The sequence below is a fragment of the Coregonus clupeaformis genome, chromosome 30, assembly GCF_020615455.1.
Source record: "Coregonus clupeaformis isolate EN_2021a chromosome 30, ASM2061545v1, whole genome shotgun sequence".
NCBI classification, from domain to species: domain Eukaryota; kingdom Metazoa; phylum Chordata; class Actinopteri; order Salmoniformes; family Salmonidae; genus Coregonus; species Coregonus clupeaformis.
The window spans coordinates 16,808,643-16,832,864 of record NC_059221.1 but is presented as its reverse complement, the minus strand read 5'-3'; the positions used below and the strand labels follow the sequence as shown (position 1 = coordinate 16,832,864).

Below are 24,222 nucleotides of genomic sequence, written 5' to 3'. Positions count from 1 at the left end.
GTTAGCCTTTGCTTTCCTAACTGCTTGTGTATATTGGTTCCTAACTTCCCTGAAAAGTTGCATATCACGGGGGCTATTTGATGCTAATGCAGTACGCCACAGGATGTTTTTGTGCTGGTCAAGGGCAGTCAAGTCTGAGGAGAACCAGGGGCTATATCTGTTCTTAGTTCTGTATTTTTTGAATGGGGCATGTTTATTTAAGATTGAGAGGAAATTACTTTTAAAGAACAACCAGGCATCCTCTACTGACGGAATGAGATCTATATCCATCCAGGATACCTGAGCCAGGTCAATTGGGAAGGCCTGCTCGCTAAAGTGTTTTAGGGAGCGTTTGACAGTGATGAAGGGTGGTCGTTTGACCGCGGACCCGTTACGGACGCAGGCAATAAGGCAGTGATCGCTGAGATCCTGGTTGAAGACAGCGGAGGTGTATTTAGAGGGTAAGTTAGTCAGGATGATATCTATGAGGGTACCCATGTTTACGGATTTAGGGTTTATCCTGGTAGGTTCGTTGATAATTTGTGTGAGATTGAGGGCATCTAGTTTGGATTGTAGGATGGCCGGGGTGTTAAGCATATCCCAATTTAGGTCACCAAGCAGTACGAACTCTGAGGGTAAATGGGGGGCAATCAATTCACATATGGTGTCCAGGGCACAGCTGGGGGCTGAGGGGGGTCTGTAGCGAGCGGCAACAGTGAGAGACTTATTTCTGCAAAGGTGGATTTTTAGAAGTAGAAGCTCAAACTGTTTGGGCACAGACCTGGATAGTATGATAGAGCTCTGCAGGCTCTCTCTACAGTAGATTGCAACTCCACCCCCTTTGGCAGTTCTATCTAGACGGAAAATGTTGTAGTTGGGGATGGAAATTTCAGAATCTTTGGTGGCCTTCCTAAGCCCGGATTCAGACACTGCTAGAACATCAGGATTGGTGGAGTGTGTTAACGCAGTGAATAACTCAAACTTAGGAAGGAGGCTTCTGATATTTACGTGCAGAAAACCAAGGCTTTTACGGTTACAGAAGTCAACAAATGATAGCTCCTGGGGAGTAGGAGTGATACTGGGGGCTGCAGGGCCTGGGTTAGCCTCTACATCACCAGAAGAACAGAGGAGGACTAGAATAAGGATATGGCTAAAGGCTTTAAGAACTGGTCTTCTAGTGTGTTGGTTACAGAGAGTAAAGGGGGCAGATTTCCGGGCGTTGTAGAAAAGATTCAGGGCATTATGTACAGACAAGGATATGGACGGATATGAGTACAGTGGAGGTAAACCTAAGCGTTGGGTAACAATGAAAGAGAGAGCATCACTGGAGGCACCGATTGAGCCGGTCTCGGCGTGTATGGGGGGTGGAACAAAGGAACTATTTGAGGCAGTTTGAGAAGGACTTGGGGTTCTACAGTGAAATTGTATAATAACAACTAACCCAAACAGCAATAGGCAAGGCATATTGACATGGGAGAGAGCAATAAAGCTTTCACAGGTGTTATTAGAGAGAGCTAAGACAACAACTGGTAATGGCGATAAAGTTTGGGCTGATCTAAACATAATAAACAGGACAGGGTACCGTGTAAAGGAACAGTCCAGCAGGCATTAGCTGTGCAGCTGAGTGATCATAATTTCCAGTGAACAGCAATATGTGAGTCCGAGAGCAGTTCAAATTGGTGCTTCAGCACAGCGAGCAGGAAGCACAGTTGTAGTTTGTGTGTGCTAGTGGGCCGGGGCTAGCAGATGGATCTTCGTGGTCATCGCAACGGGAAGCCTGTTGAAACCACAGACGATTACGTCGGCAGACCAGTCGTGATGGATCGGCAGGGCTCCGTGTCGACTCTAGGAGGTCCCGTCCGGTTGACAGAGAGGTAGATAGCTGGGAGATGTGCCTGACTCAAGGCTAGCTCAAGGCTGATTAGCCAACAACAACGTTCATTTGGTTGCAGCTAGCTAGTTGCGATTATCCAGTGTTAATGGGCCAGTGATTCAGAGATTCCGGCAGAATATCCGATAGGTTCTGGGTCGATAACTCGCTGTGCAGACAGTGCAGACTGGCCGATAATAGTCCAGGCTAGAGCTGGCTGGTAGGTAGTGCAGGCCACGGACAATGGTGAAAACCGGTAACGGTGGCTAATAGCAAGTAGCTAGTTAGCTGGTTAGCTGGCTACTCCCGTCCGGTAGACAGAGCGGTAGATAGCCGGGGCTAGCTCAAGGCTCAAGGCTAACTGGTGCTACGGGGGCAGTGGTGATTAGCCTACAGCAACATCCTTTCGACATCCATTCGGTTGCGGCTAGCTAGATCCGGTGTTATGGTCCAGTGATTCAGTTATTCCGGCAGAAAATCTGATGTTCTGGGTGAAAACCGCTAACGGCGGCTAATAGCAAGTAGCTAGTTAGCTAGTTAGCTGGCTGGCTAGTTTCAACTGGAGATTCTAGATAAAGGTGAGTAAATAATAGAATCCGTTCCGCATTGAGTGAGGCGGGTTGCAGGAAAGTATATTTAGTAGAAGGATGAAATGTGTGATAGGAAAATATATACGTAAAATACAAAAAACTGGCTATTTACATGGACACACAAGAGAACACGACCGCACTGCTACGCTATCTTGGAAAATCTCATTCTAGTTCTAGGCGCGCTACTCACACAGCCATGGCCACACATTGGTCTGAAACAGGTTGCAGTGTTACGCAAACCATAAGCCCTTAGAATATCAGGCCCGGGCTGAAAATGTACTTTTTCACATTCCGTTTCTTTTTTCTTGTCAAAGTATTTAATAATTCCTTTAAAATGTTTTTATTCAAAATTATTGCGTTTTTTTTAACGTTTAATGTAAATTATCTAAAAACATGTAAACTCCGATTTGATCAATTTAGCAGGTACATCATTGATATTTTAAATGAATTTACATTTTAACTTCAAATTACTACCACAAAGATGGCTGCTTGTCCACCCACCGTCGAATGTCAACTTAAAAGGGGAATGTATATTCTATTATCTATATTTCTATGATTTCAATAGGTTTCCTACGGAAGATTGACAGTATAATTTAAAACAGTTTATATTACCATCCAAGTCAACATTCTCTGATGTGTGGACCTCCAACCATCTTTGTGCTACCATTTGAAAGTGGAAATCTCAATTGTATTTGTCCATTTCCATGTAAAAGGACCTATGAGCACCAACATGTGAAGTTCATAGGAGCACATCAAATATGGTGTCAAATGAAGGAAGAGTCTATATATATATATATATATATATATATATATATATATATATATATATATATATATATATATATATATATCACAGCTCAAAAAAATAAAGGGAACACTTAAACAACACAATGTAACTCCAAGTCAATCACACTTCTGTGAAATCAAACTGTCCACTTAGGAAGCAACACTGATTGACAATAAATGTCACATGCTGTTGTGCAAATGGAATAGACAACAGGTGGAAATTATAGGCAATTAGCAAGACACCCCCAATAAAGGACTGTGACCACAGACCACTTCTCAGTTCCTATGCTTCCTGGCTGATGTTTTGGTCACTTTTGAATGCTGGCGGTGCTTTCACTCTAGTGGTAGCATGAGACGGAGTCTACAACCCACACAAGTGGCTCAGGATGGCGAGCTGCGAGCTGTGGCAAGAAGGTTTGCTGTGTCTGTCAGCTTACTGTCCAGAGCATGGAGGCGCTACCAGGAGACAGGCCAGTACATCAGGAGACGTGGAGGAGGCCGTAGGAGGGCAACAACCCAGCAGCAGGACTGCTACCTCCGCCTTTGTGCAAGGAGGAGCAGGAGGAGCACTGCCAGAGCCCTGCAAAATGACCTTCAGCAGGCCACAAATGTGCATGTGTCTGCTCAAACGGTCAGAAACAGACTCCATGAGGTGGGGGTTGTGCTTACAGCCCAACACCGTGCAGGACGTTTGGCATTTGCCAGAGAACACCAAGATTGGCAAATTCGCCACTGGCGCCCTGTGCTCTTCACAGATGAAAGCAGGTTCACACTGAGCACATGTGACAGACGTGACAGAGTCTGGAGACGCCATGGAGAACGTTCTGCTGCCTGCAACATCCTCCAGCATGACCGGTTTGGCGGTGGGTCAGTCATGGTGTGGGGTGGCATTTCTTTGGGGGGCCGCACAGCCCTCCATGTGCTCGCCAGAGGTAGCCTGACTGCCATTAGGTACCGAGATGAGATCCTCAGACCCCTTGTGAGACCATATGCTGGTGCGGTTGGCCCTGGGTTCCTCCTAATGCAAGACAATGCTAGACCTCATGTAGCTGGAGTGTGTCAGCAGTTCCTGCAAGAGGAAGGCATTGATGCTATGGACTGGCCCGCCCGTTCCCCAGACCTGAATCCAATTGAGCACATCTGGGACATCATGTCTCGCTCCATCCACCAACCCCACGTTGCACCACAGACTGTCCAGGAGTTGGCGGATGCTTTAGTCCAGGTCTGGGAGGAGATCCCTCAGGAGACCATCCGCCACCTCATCATGAGCATGCCCAGGCGTTGTAGGGAGGTCATACAGGCACGTGGAGGCCACACACACTACTGAGCCTCATTTTGACTTGTTTTAAGGACATTACATCAAAGTTGGATCAGCCTGTAGTGTGGTTTTCCACTTTAATTTTGAGGGTGACTCCAAATCCAGACCTCCATGGGTTGAATAATTTGATTTCCATTGATAATTTTTGTGTGATTTTGTTGTCAGCACATTCAACTATGTAAAGAAAAAAGTATTTAATAAGATTATTTCATTCATTCAGATCTAGGATGTGTTATTTTAGTGTTCCCTTTATTTTTTTGAGCAGTGTATATACTACCGTTCAAAAGTTTGGGGTCACTTACAAATGTCCTTGTTTTCCGTGAAAACATGAAATGAGTTTGAATAGGAAATATATCAAAATGCATAGGAAATGTAGTCATTGACAAGGTTAGAAATAATGATTTTTAATATAAATAATAATTGTGTCCTTCAAACTTTGCTTTCATCAAAGAATCCTAAATTTGCAGCAATTACAGCCTTGCAGACCTTTGGCATTCTAGTTGTCAATTTGTTGAGGTAATCTGAAGAGAATTCACCCCATGCTTCCTGAAGCACCTCCCACAAGTTGGATTGGCTTCTACGGTCAAGCTGCTCCCACAACAGCTCAATAGGGTTTTAGATCGGGTGACTGTGCTGGCCACTCCATTATAGACAGAATACCAGTTGACTGCTTCTTCCCTAAATAGTTATTGCATAGTTTGGAGCTGTGCTTTGGGTCATTGTCCTGTTGTAGGAGGAAATTGGCTCCAATCAAGGGCTGTCCACAGGGTATGGCATGGCATTGCAAAATGGAGTGATAGCCTTCCTTCTTCAAGATCCCTTTTACCCTGTACAAATCTTCCACTTTACCACCACCAAAGCACCCCCAGACCTTCACATTGCCTCCACCATGCTTGACAGATGGCATCAAGCACTCCTCCAGCATCTTTTCATTTGGTCTGCGTCTCTTTGTGATCCGAACACCTCAAACTTTGATTCGTCTGTCCATAACACTTTTTTCCAATCTTCCTCTGTCCAGTGGAACCAAACCAAGATGGCGTAGCAGTGCGGTCGTGGTTTTATTCTGTGTCCTAGTGTAAATATCCAGTTTCTTGTTTTTTTTGTCTATTTTGTATATATTTCTCAATTTTACTTTTCATTCTTTAACTAAATATACTTTCCTGCAACCCGCCTCACTCAACGTGGAATGGATTCTATTATTTCTTTATAACTTTCATCAAGAACCTTAAGCTGAAACTAGTCTAGCTGTAACTGAATGGCTACTTGTTATTAGTCACCGTTAGCGTCTTCACCATTGTCCGTGGCCTACACTATCCACCAGCCAGCTCTAGCTCTAGCCTGGACAATTCGTCGGCCAGTCTGCACAGCGTGCTATCGACCCAGAGCATATCGGACTTTCTGCCGGAATCACTGGACCCTAGCGCCGGATCACCGCAACCAGCTAGCTGCAACCTGTTGTTGGCTAATTACCATTGCCCCATAGCAAGCACCAGTTAGCCTTGAGCTAGCCTCAGGCCCATCTCCCGGCTATCTACCGCTCTGTCAACGGGACGGGACCTCCTAGTGTTGACACTGAGCCCCGCCGATCCAACACGACTGGTTTGCCGACGAAATCGTCTGATGTGCTTTCAACAGGCTTCCCGTTGCGACGACCACGAAGATCCATCTGCTAGCCCCGGCCCGCTAGCACACGCAAACTACAACTGTGCTTCCTGCTAGCTGTGCTGAAGCACCAATTTGAACTGCTCTCGGACTCACATATTGCTGTTCACTGGACCTTATGATCACTCAGCTGATGCCTGTTGGACTGTTCCTTTACACGGTACCTTGTCCTGTTTATTCTGTTTAGCCTCAGCCCAAACTTTATCGCTATTACCAGTTGTTGTCTTAGCTCTCTCTAATAACACCTGTGATTGCTTTATGCCTCTCTCCCATGTCAATATGCCTTGCCTTTTGCTGTTTGGGTTAGTTGTTATTATACAATTTCACTGTAGAACCCCAAGTCCCTCTCAAACTGCCTCAAATAGTTCCTTTGTTCCACCCCCCATACACGCCGAGACCGGCTCAATCGGTGCCTCCAGTGATGCTTTCTCTTTCATTGTTACCCAACGCTTAGGTTTACCTCAACTGTACTCATATCCTTCCATATCCTTTTCTGTACATAATGCCCTGAATCTTTTCTACAACGCCCGGAAATCTGCCCCCTTTACTCTCTGTACCCAACGCACTAGAAGACCAGTTCTTAAAGCCTTTAGTCGTATCCTTATTCTACTCCTCCTCTGTTCCTCTGGTGATGTAGAGGCTAACCCAGGCCCTGCAGCCCCCAGTATCACTCCTACTCCCCAGGAGCTATCATTTGTTGACTTCTGTAACCGTAAAAGCCTTGGTTTTCTGCACGTAAATATCAGAAGCCTCCTTCCTAAGTTTGAGTTATTCACTGCGTTACCACACTCCACCAACCCTGATGTTCTAGCAGTGTCTGAATCCTGGCTTAGGAAGGCCACCAAAAATTCTGAAATGTCCATCCCCAACTATAACATTTTCCGTCTAGATAGAACTGCCAAAGGGGGTGGAGTTGCAATCTACTGTAGAGAGAGCCTGTAGAGCTCTATCATACTATCCAGTTCTATGCCCAAACAGTTTGAGCTTCTACTTCTAAAAATCCACCTTTCCAGAAATAAATCTCTCACTGTTGCCGCTTGCTACAGACCCCCCTCAGCCCCCAGCTGTGCCCTGGACACCATATGTGAATTGATTGCCCCCCATTTACCCTCAGAGTTCGTACTGCTTGGTGACCTAAATTGGGATATGCTTAACACCCCGGCCATCCTACAATCTAAACTAGATGCCCTCAATCTCACACAAATTATCAACGAACCTACCAGGATAAACCCTAAATCCGTAAACATGGGTACCCTCATAGATATCATCCTGACTAACTTACCCTCTAAATACACCTCCGCTGTCTTCAACCAGGATCTCAGCGATCACTGCCTTATTGCCTGCGTCCGTAACGGGTCCGCGGTCAAACGACCACCCCTCATCACTGTCAAACGCTCCCTAAAACACTTCAGCGAGCAGGCCTTCCCAATTGACCTGGCTCAGGTATCCTGGATGGATATAGATCTCATTCCGTCAGTAGAGGATGCCTGGTTGTTCTTTAAAAGTAATTTCCTCTCAATCTTAAATAAACATGCCCCATTCAAAAAAATACAGAACTAAGAACAGATATAGCTCCTGGTTCTCCTCAGACTTGACTGCCCTTGACCAACACAAAAACATCCTGTGGCGTACTGCATTAGCATCAAATAGCCCCCGCGATATGCAACTTTTCAGGGAAGTTAGGAACCAATATACACAAGCAGTTAGGAAAGCAAAGGCTAACTTTTTCAAACAGAAATTTGCATCCTGTAGCACTAACTCCAAAAAGTTTTGGGACACTGTAAAGTCCATGGAGAATAAGAGCACTTCCTCCCAGCTGCCCACTGCACTGAGGCTAGGAAACACTATCACCACCGATAAATCTACAATAATGGAGAATTTCAACAAGCATTTTGCTACGGCTGGCCATGCTTTCCACCTGGCTACCACTACCCCGGCCACCAGCTCTGCACCCTCCGCTGCAACTTGCCCATGCCCCCCTACAAATCATCTGGGCTAGACAATCTGGACCCTTTCTTTCTAAAACTAGCCGCCGAAATTGTCGCAACCCCTATTACTAGCCTGTTCAACCTCTCTTTCGTAACGTCTGAGATCCCCAGAGATTGGAAATCTGCCGCGGTCATCCCCCTCTTCAAAGGGGGTGACACTCTAAATCCAAACTGTTACAGACCCATATCCATCCTGCCCCTGGAAAGTTTTTGAAAGCCAAGTTAACAAACAGATCACCGACCATTTCGAATCCCACCGTACCTTCTCCGCTATGCAATCCAGTTTCCGAGCTGGTCATGGGTGCACCTCAGCCACGCTCAAGGTCCTAAACGATATTATAACCGCGATCGATAATATACAGTACTGTGCAGCCGTCTTCATCGACCTGGCCAAGGCTTTCGACTCTGTCAACCACCGCATTCTTATTGGCAGACTAAATAGCTTTGGTTTCTCAAATGACTGCCTCGCCTGGTTCACCAACTACTTCTCAGATAGAGTTCAATGTGTCAAATCGGAGGGCCTGTTGTCTGGACCTATGGCAGTCTCTATGGGGGTGCCACAGGGTTCAATTCTTGGGCCGACTCTTTTCTCCGTGTATATCAATGATGTCGCTCTTGCTGCTGGTGACTCTCAGATCCACCTCTACGCAGACGACACAGTGCCCTTCATTGGACACTGTGTTAACAAACCTCCAAACAAGCTTCAATGCCATACAACACTCCTTCAGTAGCCTCCAACTGCTCTTAAACACTAGTAAAACTAAATGCATGCTCTTCAACCGAACGCTGCTTACACCCGCCCACCCGACTAGAATCACTACTCTCGACGGGTCTGACCTAGAATATGTGAACAACTACAAATACCTAGGTGTCTGGTTAGACTGTAAACTCTCCTTCCAGACTCACATTAAGAATCTACAATCCAAAGTTAAATCTAGAATCGGTTTCCTATTTCGCAACAAAGCCTCCTTCACTCATGCTGCCAAACATGCCCTCGTAAAACTGACTATCCTACCGATCCTTGACTTCGGCGATGTCATTTACAAAATAGCCTCCAACACTCTACTCAGCAAATTGGATGTAGTCTATCACAGTGCCATCCGTTTTGTCACCAAAGCCCCATATACTACCCACCACTGTGACCTGTACGCTCTTGTTGGCTGGTCCTCACTACATATTCGTCGCCAAACCCACTGGCTCCAGGCCATCTATAAATCACTGCTAGGCAAATCCCGCCTTATCTTAGCTCATTGGTCACCATAGCAACACCCACCCGTAGTATGCGCTCCAGCAGGTATATCTCACTGGTCATCCCCAAAGCCAACACCTCCTTTGGCCGCCATTCCTTCCAGTTCTCTGCTGACTGGAACAAATTGCAAACATCTCTGAAGCTGGAGACACTCATCTCCCTCACTAACTTTAAGCATCAGTTGTCAGAGCACCTTACCGATCACTGCACCTGTACACAGCCCATCTGAAATTAGCCAGCCCAACTACCTCATCCCTATATTGTTATTTATTTTGCTCATTTGTACCCCAGTATCTCTATTTGCACATCATCTCTTGCACATCTATCATTCCAGTGTTAATACTAATTGTAATTATTTTGCACTATAGCCTATTTATTGCCTTACCTCCATAACTTGCTACATTTGCACACACTGTATATATATTTTCTGTTGTATTTTTGACTTTATGTTTTGTTTTACCCCATATGTAACTCTGTGTTGTTGTTTTTATCGCACTGCTTTGCTTTATCTTGGCCAGGTCGCAGTTGTAAATGAGAACTTGTTCTCAACTGGCTTACCTGGTTAAATAAAGGTTAAAAAAAAAGAAAAAAAGTCTGTGTTCTTTTGCCCATCTTAATCTTTTCTTTTTATTGGCCAGTCTGAGATATGGCTTTTTCTTTGCAACTCTGCCTAGAAGGTCAGCATCCCGGAGTCGCCTCTTCACTGTTGACGTTGAGACTGGTGTTTTGCGGGTACTATTTAATGAAGCTGCCAGTTGAGGACCTGTGAGGCGTCTGTTTCCTAAACTAGACACTCTAATGTATTTGTCCTCTTGCTCAGTTGTGCCCCGGGGCCTCCCACTCCTCTTTCTATTCTGGTTAGAGCCAGTTTGCACTGTTCTGTGAAGGGAGTAGGACACAGCGTTGTACGAGATCTTCAGTTTCTTGGCAATTTCTCGCATGGAATTGCCTTTATTTCTCAGAACAAGAATAGACTGACGAGTTTCAGTTCTTTGTTTCTGGCCATTTTGATTCTGTAATCGAACCCACAATTGCTGATGCTCCAGATACTTAACTAGTCTCAAGAAGGCCAGTTTTATTGTAATCAGCACAACAGTTTTCAGCTGTGCTAACATAATTGCAAAAGGGTTTTCTAATGATGACTGATGGTTGCTGATAATGCAGGTCTGTGAGAGCCGGAATTCTTACTGGTTGGTAGGTGATCAAATACTCATGTCATGCAATACAATGCAAATTAATTACTTAAAAATCATACAATGTGATTTTCTGGATTTTTGATTCCGTCTCTCACAGTTGAAGTGTACCTATGATCAAAATTACAGACCTCTACATGCTTTGTAAGTAGGAAAACCTGCAAAATCGGCAGTGTATCAAGTACTTGTTCTCCCCACTGTATATCTTAGAAGTAAAGCCTTTCATTTCTGGTCAAACAGATGGATAAAGGGTCTTAGAAAACATCTAACAGAAAAAGTCTTAAGGTATTAGAAATGCATCAAAACATAATAATGTTGAAGTTTATACCCTTGACAACTAATATCAACATTTGTTTAATTCTGCAGAAATGATTTGCCTTCTGTAAGTTTAAGAAATATTGTCATTCTGTTACAAAAACCCCACTTCTTTAAGATATTTTCTAATTTCTCTCCCTCATGAGAAGGGAGGATAATGAAAGTCCACAGAAATAAGTAAAGGCTAAAATGGGAAATTATAGTAGTCACAAACCACACAGTTGGGTCACCTGCTACTGTCCTTCCTTCCACTGGCATACTGTTATGTTCAGCTCATAATGGACAACCCCTTCTTCTCTCCCCATCCCCGTCCCGCTCCCATTTCTCTCTCTCTCTCTCTCTCTCTCTCTCTCTCTCTCTCTCTCTCTCTCTCTCTCTCTCTCTCTCTCTCTCTCTCTCTCTCTCTCCAGTTAATGTCACTTCTCCCGACTCTTACTGACACCTACCCATGAGCCCACCCTCTTTCCATTTACTGTAACCAGCATCCTCAACCATTGAGCACTGGACATCCATGGATGTTGAAAAGTATGTTTGGACAGCACAGTACAGTACACTGTTTTTTTGGGAAACTTGGTCACATTAGAAACGGAGGGAGATTTGACCATCGTTCTGTTTCGAAACGTTACATCCTGATCACTGTTCTTCAAGTAAATGTGTTTTTGTAAAATTTTCAGTGGAAATTGTTGAAATTAGTCCCCGTGCAAAGTTTGTTTAACTTTGCAGTCAATGGTTTTTGTTTGGCATACATAGACACATTAATATATATATATATATATATATATATATATATAATGTGTCTGTGTCATTCTGTTAGCATTGAATTGCCCATTCCCATTTTAGTACACTTGTCAGCCAAAACATGACACCCACCCTGTATTCAAGAGCATGCTGTGTCTCATCTGATAGCAGGCACAACACAAACACCTCCGATTATGTAAAATAGGGTCTAAGCTACAACGAATGCAAAAAAATGAAATAAAGGAAGTTTATGCGCTTTTAGATAATTTACGTTAAAAGTTTATAAATATTTTTTTTTTATTAAACTATTTTCAAGAAATTAGAATATAGTTTGACAACCCTGTTTTTAAGATTTTAAATTATATAAAACTCAACCATTTATATTTTACATTGGTATGTCATGGTGGGGAATGCAAAATAGGTCAACTTTGAGCACCTCTGTCTCCTAAATGTTTTGGCATTCAGGTCCAAAAAGTTACTTTCAGACCACTTCTACCATGGGCAAATGTGTACAGAAAGTCAAAAAGTGATTGAAATAAAATGGAATGACCCTATTAGCCTCATTTTAGATGGGCTGTTCTTCAGAGACCCAGACCTGTTACTGGGGGATCTGGGGTTTGAGTTACAGGTGACACAGCCTTTTACCCTCAGGGAGGTAGAGATACTCAACCTCTTTCAATCAGATTGGACGTGCGTCATTTGTTAGCAGAGACTAGGTTATTGGGTTTGACGATGCAGTTGTTTTCAGATTCTCTCATCAGAGTTGTAGTTTTGTGCCAGATCATTCTGATTGTCTATTAATTCATTAATGGAGCAATCCAAATTAATATGTGGTATAGGTCCTGTGCTGTGCTCAATCTGTCCAGCTGAGCATTTCGTCTTGTTTTAGTTTGGCCTGATTATGGGGGCACATAAAAACAGTTGTTTAATTACCACACTTTGGGTAATGCATTTCAAATGAGTCGATGGTCATGGTGACTATTAATTCTAAACCATCATCATTCTCCGCTGCTCTTGGAGAGAACCACACCCTGTTAAATTGGACCTGTGGCTTCCCTGCTCTTCAGAACCTAGTGGATAATTACAAGGGGCTAGCCTAAGGTCATACACATGGTGCTTCGTGAAGTTAGTAGATATTGGAGGTAATGTTTACCTCTGAGAGTGTCCCGCTATAAACACACACACACACACACACCCGCCCAAATGACTGTTTATCAACATTAGAGCCCTCCTGACAATAACCGTATATTCAGTCTGAGAATGAGTGTTTTGATTTCTGTGAGGATTTCAGAAGGTAGACGCCATGCCGTTTCAATTAAAGGATTCTTCATATCAACAAGCTGAAGAAAGCAATACCAGTTGTTTGTCCCTCTTAACTGGTGGTTTAAAGATGGACTTTTAAATTGTATGTTTGATAGCAATTCTCTCTGCGGGAATGAACACACACAGTCACACCCTTTTTTTGCGGCACATGAATAGCGGGGTAGCTGATGTACTGGTGTCTTTGATTGGGATGAATGTATTTTGAAAATATCTCAGTTTACAAATAGCTTGTCCTGTAAATGTTTGAGAGGATACATTTTTTTTGGGGTGTTTGTGCGAAAGGGAGGGTTGCTCTCTATAGCATATCCAGTGGAAAGGGCTGCCTCGCCAGCCTGTGCCAAGGCCTGTTGCATTGTCTCTGAACGGCACAGCACATGCTCATTGACGTAGAAGCACAACAAAGACCAGGGTGCAAAGTTTTAATCTGTATCACTACTTCTGCGTGTGGAGTCAGTGGATGTGCTGCTGCTCTTTATGAGCAGAGTCCATAGAAGGCAGCACAGGCCTGTCTCTGCAAGCAGCAGTCTGAATGCTTTCTCCTGGACAGACAAGCTTCCCGTTTCTTAATGTATTGGAGTTCAGCACACTTTTTTTTTTTTTTTTGTCGGAATGTTATTCTTAATACTAGATGTCAAAACATATTTTTGCCCCTGAAGGACGAAGCCATTGGATGTACTATATTTACTGTAGTTTGTGTCCAGATGCTCTGATAGGATAGGCCTCCCTTCACTTCCCTGGTTCTGCTCTTTGCAGCTGGCCTGGCTGGTGAAGAGTTAACCAGTCCCTCTATGATGGGCCACCTTTCTAAATATAACCCCAAACCTCCTCCAGATGGGCACGCACAAGCCCTTCGGCTCGACTGCACTCCCTCTGTCAACACTCTCACTCACACACTCCTTCTCCGGCACACACACACAGATACACTCCCCCAGTTACAGTTTTGTACCCGCATTCAATCAAACTCATTCCTCCTCAAGCTCCCCATTAATACTTCAAAGTTTACCGAGGAGATGATTCATATAGACTATATAGCTGGTAGTTAGTATGAGTGATTTCATTTTACTCCCCTGGACAAACGACTATTCAATATTGTGTGTTTCTCAACTACAAGACAACTGGATGGGCAATCTGATTGGATGTAATTTGCAGAATAATGACATGTCCCCTTCAAAAGACTGATATTTATTTAGAATAGGTTGGTGACCTGATTTGCGACATGATGAAAGGGATGGGAGACTACTCGTCTAAATGCCTCCTCTAGTAGTTCCTTTTGTTATGCTGCAGCAGGCACTAGTTCTCATGCTGTAGCCCATGACTGGTCTCATCATTAAATAGCAAGCAGCAGTGCGCTCAAAGCTGTTCCAGATGATTACCATATGTCTGCAAAGCCTGGAGCAGCAGAGCAGATCGGCTCCCATCCTACCCTCTAATTTCTCATCCCAAAATTGGACATTTGGGTCTTTGTGTGACATTGTCCCTCCCTTCCATGGCTAGCACAGTGCGTTCTCACAGTATTTCATTATATTTTCTTATTATAGATGTATACTAACAGTGAATCAACCTTTTGAGCGACGTTGAGAAAATGTTTTGTCAATAGATTTGATGACTTACTGGTGTGGTTTTAAACCATCCTCGATTTGCAGAGTGGAAATGTTCTATCTTCTGTCTGTGGCCTCTTACAAAAGGGCCTTGGTTATACTACATCTGTCTTCTCTCTCTGAGAAACAGTTCTCCAATGTCTCTGTATTGTACTACTGTACCTCCGCAGAAATAGCTGAACGTAGCCATCAGACTTGTTGCATTCATAAAAAAATAATAAATCTTTCCGGAGACAGAAAGCGCAAGGTTCTAGCCAGCCTAATTAATGCAGAAATATTTCAGGCTTTTACAGTTTGCGCAAAACATAAAGAAAGTTCTGCTCTCTGTGTAGGAGTATGTTTAAAAGAGATCTTTGTGTTGTCCAGTTAGAAAGCCATTGGCCCCAGACTGCCAATCCCAGCATGCATTGCAACTCACCTCTGTATGAATACATCGCTTGTCTGATGGAGTGGAATGGGTCGAATGCCCCCCTATCGTCCACACATCCTACACGGGCTATGACACTCAACAGCTTGTCGACTTGTCGCACAGGATAAGTTTTTGAAAGTTGGGAAAACGTTATCATGGATGAAGGAAGGATGATGACAACATAATTATTACTAGGTTGCAGTAACAAAGTACTTTTACCTTGGGAAGATGGAACTGTGAGATTTTAGAAGTAATCAAGGCATGTTTTGACGTCCACAGTAAAGTCAGGAGCTCAAGCTAATGGCTTGGAAGGGGACGATGGAAGGGGACTTCTCTTTGTTTGGATGCTTATAACGCCTTAACCCCTGGAGGACTGAAGGAGCAACAGGAAGAGACAAGTTACCAAGACCATGGAAAATGTCTTTAGTTGATGGTTTTGGATTATGAGGATCTGATGTTAGGTTCTTCAAGGAGTTGGAACCGGAGCACAGTTGGAGTTGAGGGTTTAGACCAGTCTTCTTCTGCTGGGTTGGATCTTCAATACAGATCCTGGAGGGCATTGATAAAACAGGTGTCAGAGCTGTCTGTTTAATGTTAGTGATCTGAATAACAGACTGTTTCAAACCAAGACAGTGGTTTGGTTTCTTCAGAGAGCTAATTAAAACCCAGTTTAAAATGGAAATCTTGACTCATTTATGCCCAGTTGGACCTAAAGTGAGCAGCTCTGGCGCATGGCTTGGAGAGAAGGTTCAAAGCAAGTGTTTAGTGGTTGAGCTGGATGAGGTAATATAGCCTAGTTTTGCAGGTGCAGTTTTTGAATGAAGTTGAATGAGCTATTGGCAGAGTTGAAGAGTTTGACTACATTGGAGAGTTGGAGTCTGAAGATGGATTTAGAGATGTGTTTGATGTAGGGAAGATGTAGGTAGTTGTTGGTAAAATAATGCGTAATGTCGGTGTGGCATTAGGGTCAGTCGACTACAGTGATCGGGGACAGGATTTGAGGGTTGTTTAGGTAAGGTTGAGGAGTTAAGGTCCATAGTTAGGGTTGAGAGTGAGGGAGACTTGGGGGTTGGTCACCATGTTCCTGTATTGGAGGAAGAGGGGGGCGTATGAGCTGGAGACCCTCCCCTCCTACCTCACCGAGCACGTGGCAGAGCACTACTCCTGGTCTTCCTCTCTGGACGTCATCCATGACCTGTGCGGTAAGTGTTAGGATCTATCATTTACATTTTACATTTTAGTCATTTAGCAGACGCTCTTATCCAGAGCGATTTACAGTTAGTGAGTGCATACATTTTCATACTGGCCCCCCGTGGGAAATGAACCCACAACCCTGGCGTTGCAAGCGCAATGCTCTACCAACTGAGCTACAGGGGACATCCTATCAAACAGGATAAGAAGTACACACATCCAATATATTCAAGGGCTGGACCATTGACCTAGCTGATTGTGTGGTATATGAGGAATAACATGTTCGTTGCATGCTAACTTCCATTCACACTGAATGGCACTGGCAAGAGGAATTTGATTCCATTGTAAGATGATCATGGTAACTGACTCTACAAAGCCTAGCATTTGACATTTACCATGAGGCCTATGATGTTGTATAATTGATCTGAATCAGCCACATTGTCATATGACACTGACCGACTTGAAGAATGAAATGTAGCCCGTTTCTCTGCTAGCAGATGGCGATGCCATGCCATGTGGTTATACATCAGAGATCTGACCTCAGCATTTCAGCACCATCATGGAAAGCTTTTTTTCCCTATTGCTCTCTTCTTCCGTTCAGTCCGTGGAAAGCACTCGACACTCAGTGACCTGGCATAGAGAGCACCTCAAATGAGAGTAGCCGTGAAGGGAATGGGGATAGGAACAGCTGCTGCTGTGGAGATGAAATATTTACCACAAAAGAAGGAGTGAGTGCATACTGTCTGGTTCCGTTCCAAATGGCACCCTATTTGTTATATAGTGCACTACTTTTGACCAGGCTCTAGTCAAAAGTAGTGCACTATATAGGGAATAGGGTGCCATTTGGGACTGACACTAGGACAGCTGAATTGCGTTATTGTCATTCTCCACTCAGTGCTTCTGCTTTTTGAAGCTTGAAGCAGCACAGGCTTTCTGCTTTCCTCCATCCACTGTCCTCTATGCCATTAGTGAAAGGGAAAAGGGATGTAATAACTTTGGGCTAGGGCTGGATACAGGAATGCTCTTATCCAATCGTCCCAGCCAGGCCAGCAGTTTCTTCTGCCTCCTCTGCTCTGTCTGCTGAGTCGCTGGGCAGCTTAAGGTGTCCGCAGAGCTGAGTAGGCCTTTGTGTTCTAGAAGAAGTGGAATGTCTGACTGCCACAGATAGAACAGAACGGCGGGTCTTTGATCCCCACCTAGTCCCACAGTCCCTGTAATTAAGCCTCAACTCAACTGCTACTGAAAACATTTCTCAGCTAGGCTAGGGAACGGGTTGCCTTGGGCCGGGGGCCTAGGGGATTGCACTCTTTATACATAAAAAAAAAGTCTCTACCTGGAACCAAAAATGGGTCTACTACAGGGTCATCCGAGGGACACTTTTTAAAATGATTTTAGGTAGCCCTTTTGTTTTCTAAGAGTGTGGGGCTGGGGCTGGAGGTATAGGACTGGGGGGCTTGGGCAGTCCTGTCCGTCTCCCCTTATCGCCTGGGCAGCAGAAGTACACACTACTGTAGCATTCCTTAGGCTATAATCAGGCCGCAGGCTCCAATAATGAAGGAACATACCTCTCGCTCTGTGCCATTTCATCCCATAGCACTTAAAGAAAATGCCCTGACACGGGATCAAATCACATTAAATAATCAACTGAAATGACCTATTGTTGTATGGTGCTGCTCAGTTAGACATTAAGGCCCTCAAACATTCTGCTTATGTAATGAATTATCCCCACATGACTCTCTTAAATATGGTTATAAGAGTATTATAAGCTGGTGCGCTAATACTCTTACTTTGGACAGAATTATGCTTTCAGTTTTGTGGCGTTTGGCACTTTGATTACGGGTCTTAGACTTCTCGGCTATGTCTCTTGCAACATTTGATTGAACTGAAAATGTTTTTCCCCTTTTCAGCTATGTTGTTGTACACTGTTGTCCAGACAGCCTGAATCTCACAGAAACAAATCAGTGAAATAAAATCTGTTCTATTGTTTTTCTCCATCCAAATAGTCATCTGCCCTCCACCGTCTGCCCATCTTCTGTTCTGAATAGTTTCCACTTGTTGTGCGCTGCTGGGGACTTCAGTAGTGGAGGAAGCACTGTGTTGCCATGTTTTAGATTTGTGTAATACCGTGTGTGTGTGCCACTACAGGGGTAAAACAACATCAACAGGATGGCTTTGTTCAGGCCCCACTGACTGCCACTAAATATGCTGCTACATTAATAACAGCTGGTCCGTGGTTTGTTCTACTGGAACAACAAGGCCCAGCCAGGCAGCCCAGGCCACCATTTCAGCTGAGTGTACAAGAGTACTTGCCTGGTCCCAGATCTGTTTGTGCGGTCTTGCCAACTCCTATGAAATTGGCAAGGCAGCACAAACAAATTTGGACCAGGCTACAAGAGTGCCAGGGTTTCAATAATGGTGGTGGTCTAATTAACACAAATCTAATTTTATTTGTCACATGCGCCGAATTCAACAGGTGTAGACTGTGAAATGCTTACTTACGAACCCTTTCCCAACAATGTAGAATTAGCACAAAAAAGGGGGGTGTAGAGTCCAGTGAGTGTGTATAGAGCTGGTGCAAGAGAGTCAATGCAAATAAAAAGGGGGTCAGTGCAAATATCAGGGTAGCCATTTGATTAACTGTTCAGCAGTCTTATGGCTTGGTCGTAAAAGCTGTTCAGGAGACTTTTGGTCCCAGACTTGGTGCTCCGGTACCACTTGCCGTACGGTAGCATAGAGAACAGTCTATGACTGGGGTGGCTGGAGTCTTTGACAATTTTTAGGGCCTTCCTCAGACACCGCCTGGTATAGAGGTCCTGGATGGCAGGAAGCTTGGCCCCAGTGATGTACTGGGCCGTACGCCCTACCCTCTAGCGCCTTACGTTCGGATGCCAAGCAGTTGCCATACCAAGCGGTGATGCAGCCAGTTAAGATGCTCTCAATCGTGCAGCTGTATAACTATTTGAGGATCTGAGGGCCCATGCCAAATCTTTTCAGCCTCCTGAGTGGGAAGATTCATTGTCGTGCCCTCTTCACGACTGTGTTGGTGTGTTTGGATTATGATAGGTCTGTAGTGATGTGGACACTATGGAACTTGAAGCTCTCGACCCGCTCCACTACAGCCCTGTTGATGTGAATGGAGGCATGCTCAGCCCTCCGTTTCCTTTAGTCCACGGTCAGCTTCTTTGTTTTGCTGATGCTGAAGGAGAGGTTGTTGTCCTGGAACCACACTGCCAGGTCTCTGACCTCCTCCCTATAGGCTGTTTCATCATCGTTAGTGATCAGGCCTACCAACATCATGTCGTCGGAAAACGTAATGATGGTGTTGGAGTCGTGCGCGGCCACACAGTCGTGGGTGAACAGGGAGTACAGGAGAGGACTTAGCACGTACCCTTGAGGGGCCCCAGTGTTGAGGGTCAGCGTGGCGGATGTGGTGTTGCCTACCCTCACCACCTGGGGGCGGCCTGTCAGGAAATCCCGGAATCACATATCCCACTCACATTTCCCATCCTAATCTTTGCCTCACACAGTGGTAGCGCTGAGAAAAGGTGTTTGTGATTTTATAGCAGATGCTCTTTAGTGTTAAGACACATCTTAACAATGTAATGTATTTGTAATGGGGCTTCTTGCTGGGACAATTTGGCCCTGATGCAGAGTTCCTTCCCAGTGCCTTCCAGCCTGCCTCCCACACTGACACTGAAATAAGCTCTGCTGACACATGCAGTGCAATACAGTGCAACACAACTCCGCCAGCCCCAGGCCTAGGAAACACCTTGTTCCCTGGCAGGGCAGCAGCTCACTGCTCAGCAGCTCTCCGTCTGCCATCTGTCTTTTGTCTTCTAGGAGACGGTCGACGACGGCCATTGCATAATAATTATCTTCCTGGCCTGGCCGTGGGTTATGTTAACAACAGCCCTCCCTCCATCCCCTTCAAATGAAAGAGGGGGAATAAACCTGAACAAACGGAGAATAGCTAAGCCTCAAACGCCCTATGTGCCACGGCAAAGCTCAGCAAATTGAACGCAGGACTGAGGCATTCTTAACATTCCTTATAAAAGCGTGCTTAAGGCTCGCAGCTAAACGTGCTCTTGGCTCTGCCTCTCTCTGCCTAAACATGGAGCTGTGCTGGTGAGGCTGTGAGGGTCTGAAGGAGAATGAGGTGATGTAATGTAAGGTTTATGGGTGAGTGAGGTAGAGGTAGTAGCCTGGTGGTCTAGTCTAAGTGCTTTATCCAATTCCTTTTGGCCATGATGTAGGCCTTTGGTTACAGCACACAGTATCGGGCCAGGCTAGTGGGTCTTCAGCCAATTGTGGCCATGGTACAAAATATCAAGTTTTCATTATTACGGCCTTACACATCCCTTTCTATTTATTGGTGTATAAAGGTTGCTTGCTTGCCACTGAATGCTGTGTCTTTATATATTGATGTTATGTCTAAGACTTTAGGCCCTGGGAGCTGTAGAGAGGGCAAGGGAAAGGCTGTGCAGACTGAACGCTCTGCTGTCTCTTTCATGTGCATCAACTCATTGTCTGCTGTCACATGTGGGCTTGTGTTGAGTGTGTGTGTGTGTGTGTTTGTTTTTGGCTTAATCAGCAGTGCTGAGTTCAGGAATTCCTGTTCATCAGAGAGAGCGAGAGAGAAACACACAGGCGGAGAGGGGCAAATAGGCAGAGAGCGAGAAAGGGAAAAGTGGAGTGCGAGGGGATAAAGTGATCCAAAGCAGGATAGACAGTGTGAGCTGGAGAGACGAAGGGGAAGACCGAGGGCGGAAAGAAGAGAGTCCCATAGTAAGGCTATGGGATACAAAGGGATAGGCAGCTAGCTATATGAGAGACAGAATAACATGAACTTCACAGGTGAGAGAGTGTTGCTACAGGGTGCGCGATCAGAGATCCAGAAACAGACCCCTGGTCGGCCATTACCTGGAGCTTGGGTCACTTCTGTGGCTTGGTGCCTCTGCGGACCTCGTAGTGGGGCTTTTCCATTTCCTCTGCACTGGCAGAAAACGGTTCTGCAGTGCAAAACAACATTGTTGCCTCTAGGACTAGACAAGTGTCATAAAGACTTGTCATTTGAGGCAAAGTGCCCCTGAAGGGGAAAAAAGCTCAATAAAAGTGTGTGGCTCCCTGGGCAGTGTGCTGCCTGTATACCCAGAGGGAGTCATTAACAGAGGAGGTGCTGGCAGAAGGCCAGGGTGAGTGAGAGCACGTCTCGGCTTGCTCCCAGGCAGGGCAGGAGGGACAGACTCTGGGAGGGAGTACCCCTGCCCTGCTGCCTGTAGTGGAAGAGCAACAGGTGTGTTTTGGGGGGTTTTAGTAAGTTATATCGCAGCCCTTGATCCAGACCTGTTTCTTGGCTTGAGTGAGGTGGGTTTAAGACTTGTTTTGTCTCATTTAAGAAGGTTAATAGGTACTTTTGAGGTCCTCTCTCTGTAACTCTCGGTTTGTACATGAGCTTACTTTTGGACTCAGAACTGGGTATGTTTTAGTTCCTGGTTGCTTCTGTGGTTTTGTGATGGAATCACTTTGAGATTGAGATTTCGTCAGTCTGTGTGCTTCTTATTCAAAACAGTTTTTGGCTGGCACTAGCCACTCACCACTTGTCTTTATATTGATTGTAGTTTGCTAGATAGGATAATCGTCTTCGAGCCTGGAGCCTGTTGTTGAACATATTATATACACAAGATGGAGTATAAGAAAGAGAGAGAGACAGTCGTCATTGTGGACAGGTCTGCTATTCCAAGGTTCTTGGAAAGTTATTGCAGTACAGCTCGGTCATGTCTGGACACTTTTGGCAACAATGCCTATCTCTCTGTCTCTCAATTACACTCTTACACCCTATAAATGGGGCATTCTCAGGCCTTATGGGTTTACAATATGTTTTGACACATTTACTAGGTCTATTTGTTGTTGATCTTCTACAGAGGTGTGTGTTTCTGATGGTCTTTCCTCTGCTGTGTTCCAGACGAGAAGCCTGTTCAGGAGGAGGACTGGGTGGTGTGCCAGCATCCTGAGTGCCCTGACCGTCGACAGGCCTCGAAGGTAAGACTCGCATCCTGGGATGGGCCGGTCAGTCAGGGATTATCCGTTTGAACCTGAAGGCTCTTTAGCCCAAATCATGGTCCAATAAATCTACAGTGAGGAGAGATCAGTGTGTAACTTTATTTCATTTGGACAGAACACTCAGGCTACATGAGGTCCAGCTTGACCCCATAAGACCCCTAAGTCATTTACCCCCCAGCCCCCCCTAGAGGTAGCCAGACTATTGAAGCTCTATGGTGAGGTCCTGCTACATACAACCTGATCAGAGGATTAGGGAGAGACTCCTTTTCTTCTGCTAGGTGTTAAAAGGGTGTGAGGCAGTGTGTCTGGCCACTAGACTGTGAACGGAATTATTCCTTTGAAGCCGCTGCTTTCTGAAAACGGGACCATAGCCAGGCAGCCAGATGAACCAAAGCAGTGTCTGTCTCTGTCTGGTCGCTCGGCTCTCCCCCAAACGGTCCACTTCACTGGAGCCCTTTCTCTCTCTCTTTATCTGTAGAAGCTGTATTTCACCCTCAGTTTCTGTGACTGAGAGCAACCGGCCCTCCCTTTCACTAAAAATGGAAATGATGGGACTGAAGTGAAAGAGGGGAAAATAATAGAGAGAGAATGGATGAAAAAGAGCACAAAGCTAGGGAATTAAGATGACACAGCACGGGGAAGGATAGTTATAGACAACAAGGCTAGTTATAGCAATTCACTATTGCAACAATGTATAAGAAAGTGAAGGCACAAGGAGAGCTGGAGAGATGAACCTGTAGTAGTCTAACCTGTCTCAGTCTCTCAGCCTCACTTCAGCTTCACACGTTATTAAGCAGATCCCTCCCTCCCCTCCTTCCCGTCCCTCCCCTCCCTCCCTCACTCCCTTCACTCCCATCCTCTCCTCCCCTCCTCCCCTCCCTCCTCTCTATCCTTCCCCTCATTCCCTCCTTCCCCTCCCTCTTCCTCCCCTCCCTCCCTCCCTCCCTCCCTCCCTCCCTCCCTCTCCTCCTTCCCTCATTCCCCTCCTCCCCTCCTTCCCTCCCCTCTTCCCCTCCTCCCCTCATTCCTCTCCTTCCCCTCCTTCCCTAATGATAGAAACACTACAAGCACTCTTCTTCTCCTCACTCATGTTATAACAGGCAACAAGGATCTTCTACAGGCCTTTTAGGATTTTGTTTGTAAAAGTTGAGCAAGAGCCAGTTAATGTACACATTGGGTGAAGTGTCTACATCACGTGTCAAACTCAAGTCCCACGGGCCCATTCAATGCAAAACGTTTTTTATTATATTATAATGGACCTACATTATACAGTCTCTTCACTTTTTCCAGGTTACTAAGAATCACGTAAACGAAAGCTAGATAGTCAGGGAGCATCGAAAATTCCAAAAGCGATGGATAGAGGACAATTTTTTGCTAACTTTGGCGGTAAGGAAATATTTAAAAAAATCAGTGCGTCCCTCTGGACCTTGGCAAAGACCGAATGCGGCCCATGGCCAACATTTGTTTGACAACCCTGGTCTGCATCGTGTGTGTGTTGACCTGTGCACCAGGGGGAGGAGGACATTTGGGACAAAGCCTGTCCAACTGACGCAACCTGTCTCCTTGGCCGAGGTCACGGGCTGACGTTATGCAAGGAGATTAAGACGAGGCCTGTTAGTTATGGGGACTGGACTGGGATAGGAGGAGGGGAGGAATGAGAAGCTCGCTGGTGACTGGACCGGGACGGACGGGAGGGAGGGAGGGAAGGCTTGTTTTCAACAGCCCAGTCCCAGCCTCAATCTCTCCCCCGCTCTTCTTTTTTGCTGCCTTTTTCTGTCTGATTTCCATTTAATCGTCTACATCACTCCAGTCGGTTGACAAACTCATACCTTTCAGAGGATGGCACATCAAAGCCTTCTTCCCTAACTTGTGCTTATGTTGTCTTCAGTTGGCAGACAGAGCAGCAGAGAAATATCCATGTCTCCTGTCTGTGACAGGTCTGGTCTTAGTCAG

At 45.3% G+C, this 24,222-nt stretch overlaps 1 protein-coding gene across 4 annotated transcripts in view; it reads left to right on the top strand.

Annotated features, from left to right (window-relative positions):
- The window catches only part of LOC121545770 (pleckstrin homology domain-containing family G member 5), an 83,225-nt gene that overhangs the window by 10,442 nt on the left and 48,561 nt on the right, over window positions 1-24,222 (top strand). For all 4 annotated transcript variants that reach the window (XM_041856587.2, XM_041856585.2, XM_045209470.1 and 1 more), the window contains exon 2: window positions 22,172-22,248. In XM_041856587.2, coding sequence (XP_041712521.2) covers window positions 22,172-22,248 — 77 coding nt within the window. The remainder of the gene's footprint in view (window positions 1-22,171; window positions 22,249-24,222) is intronic.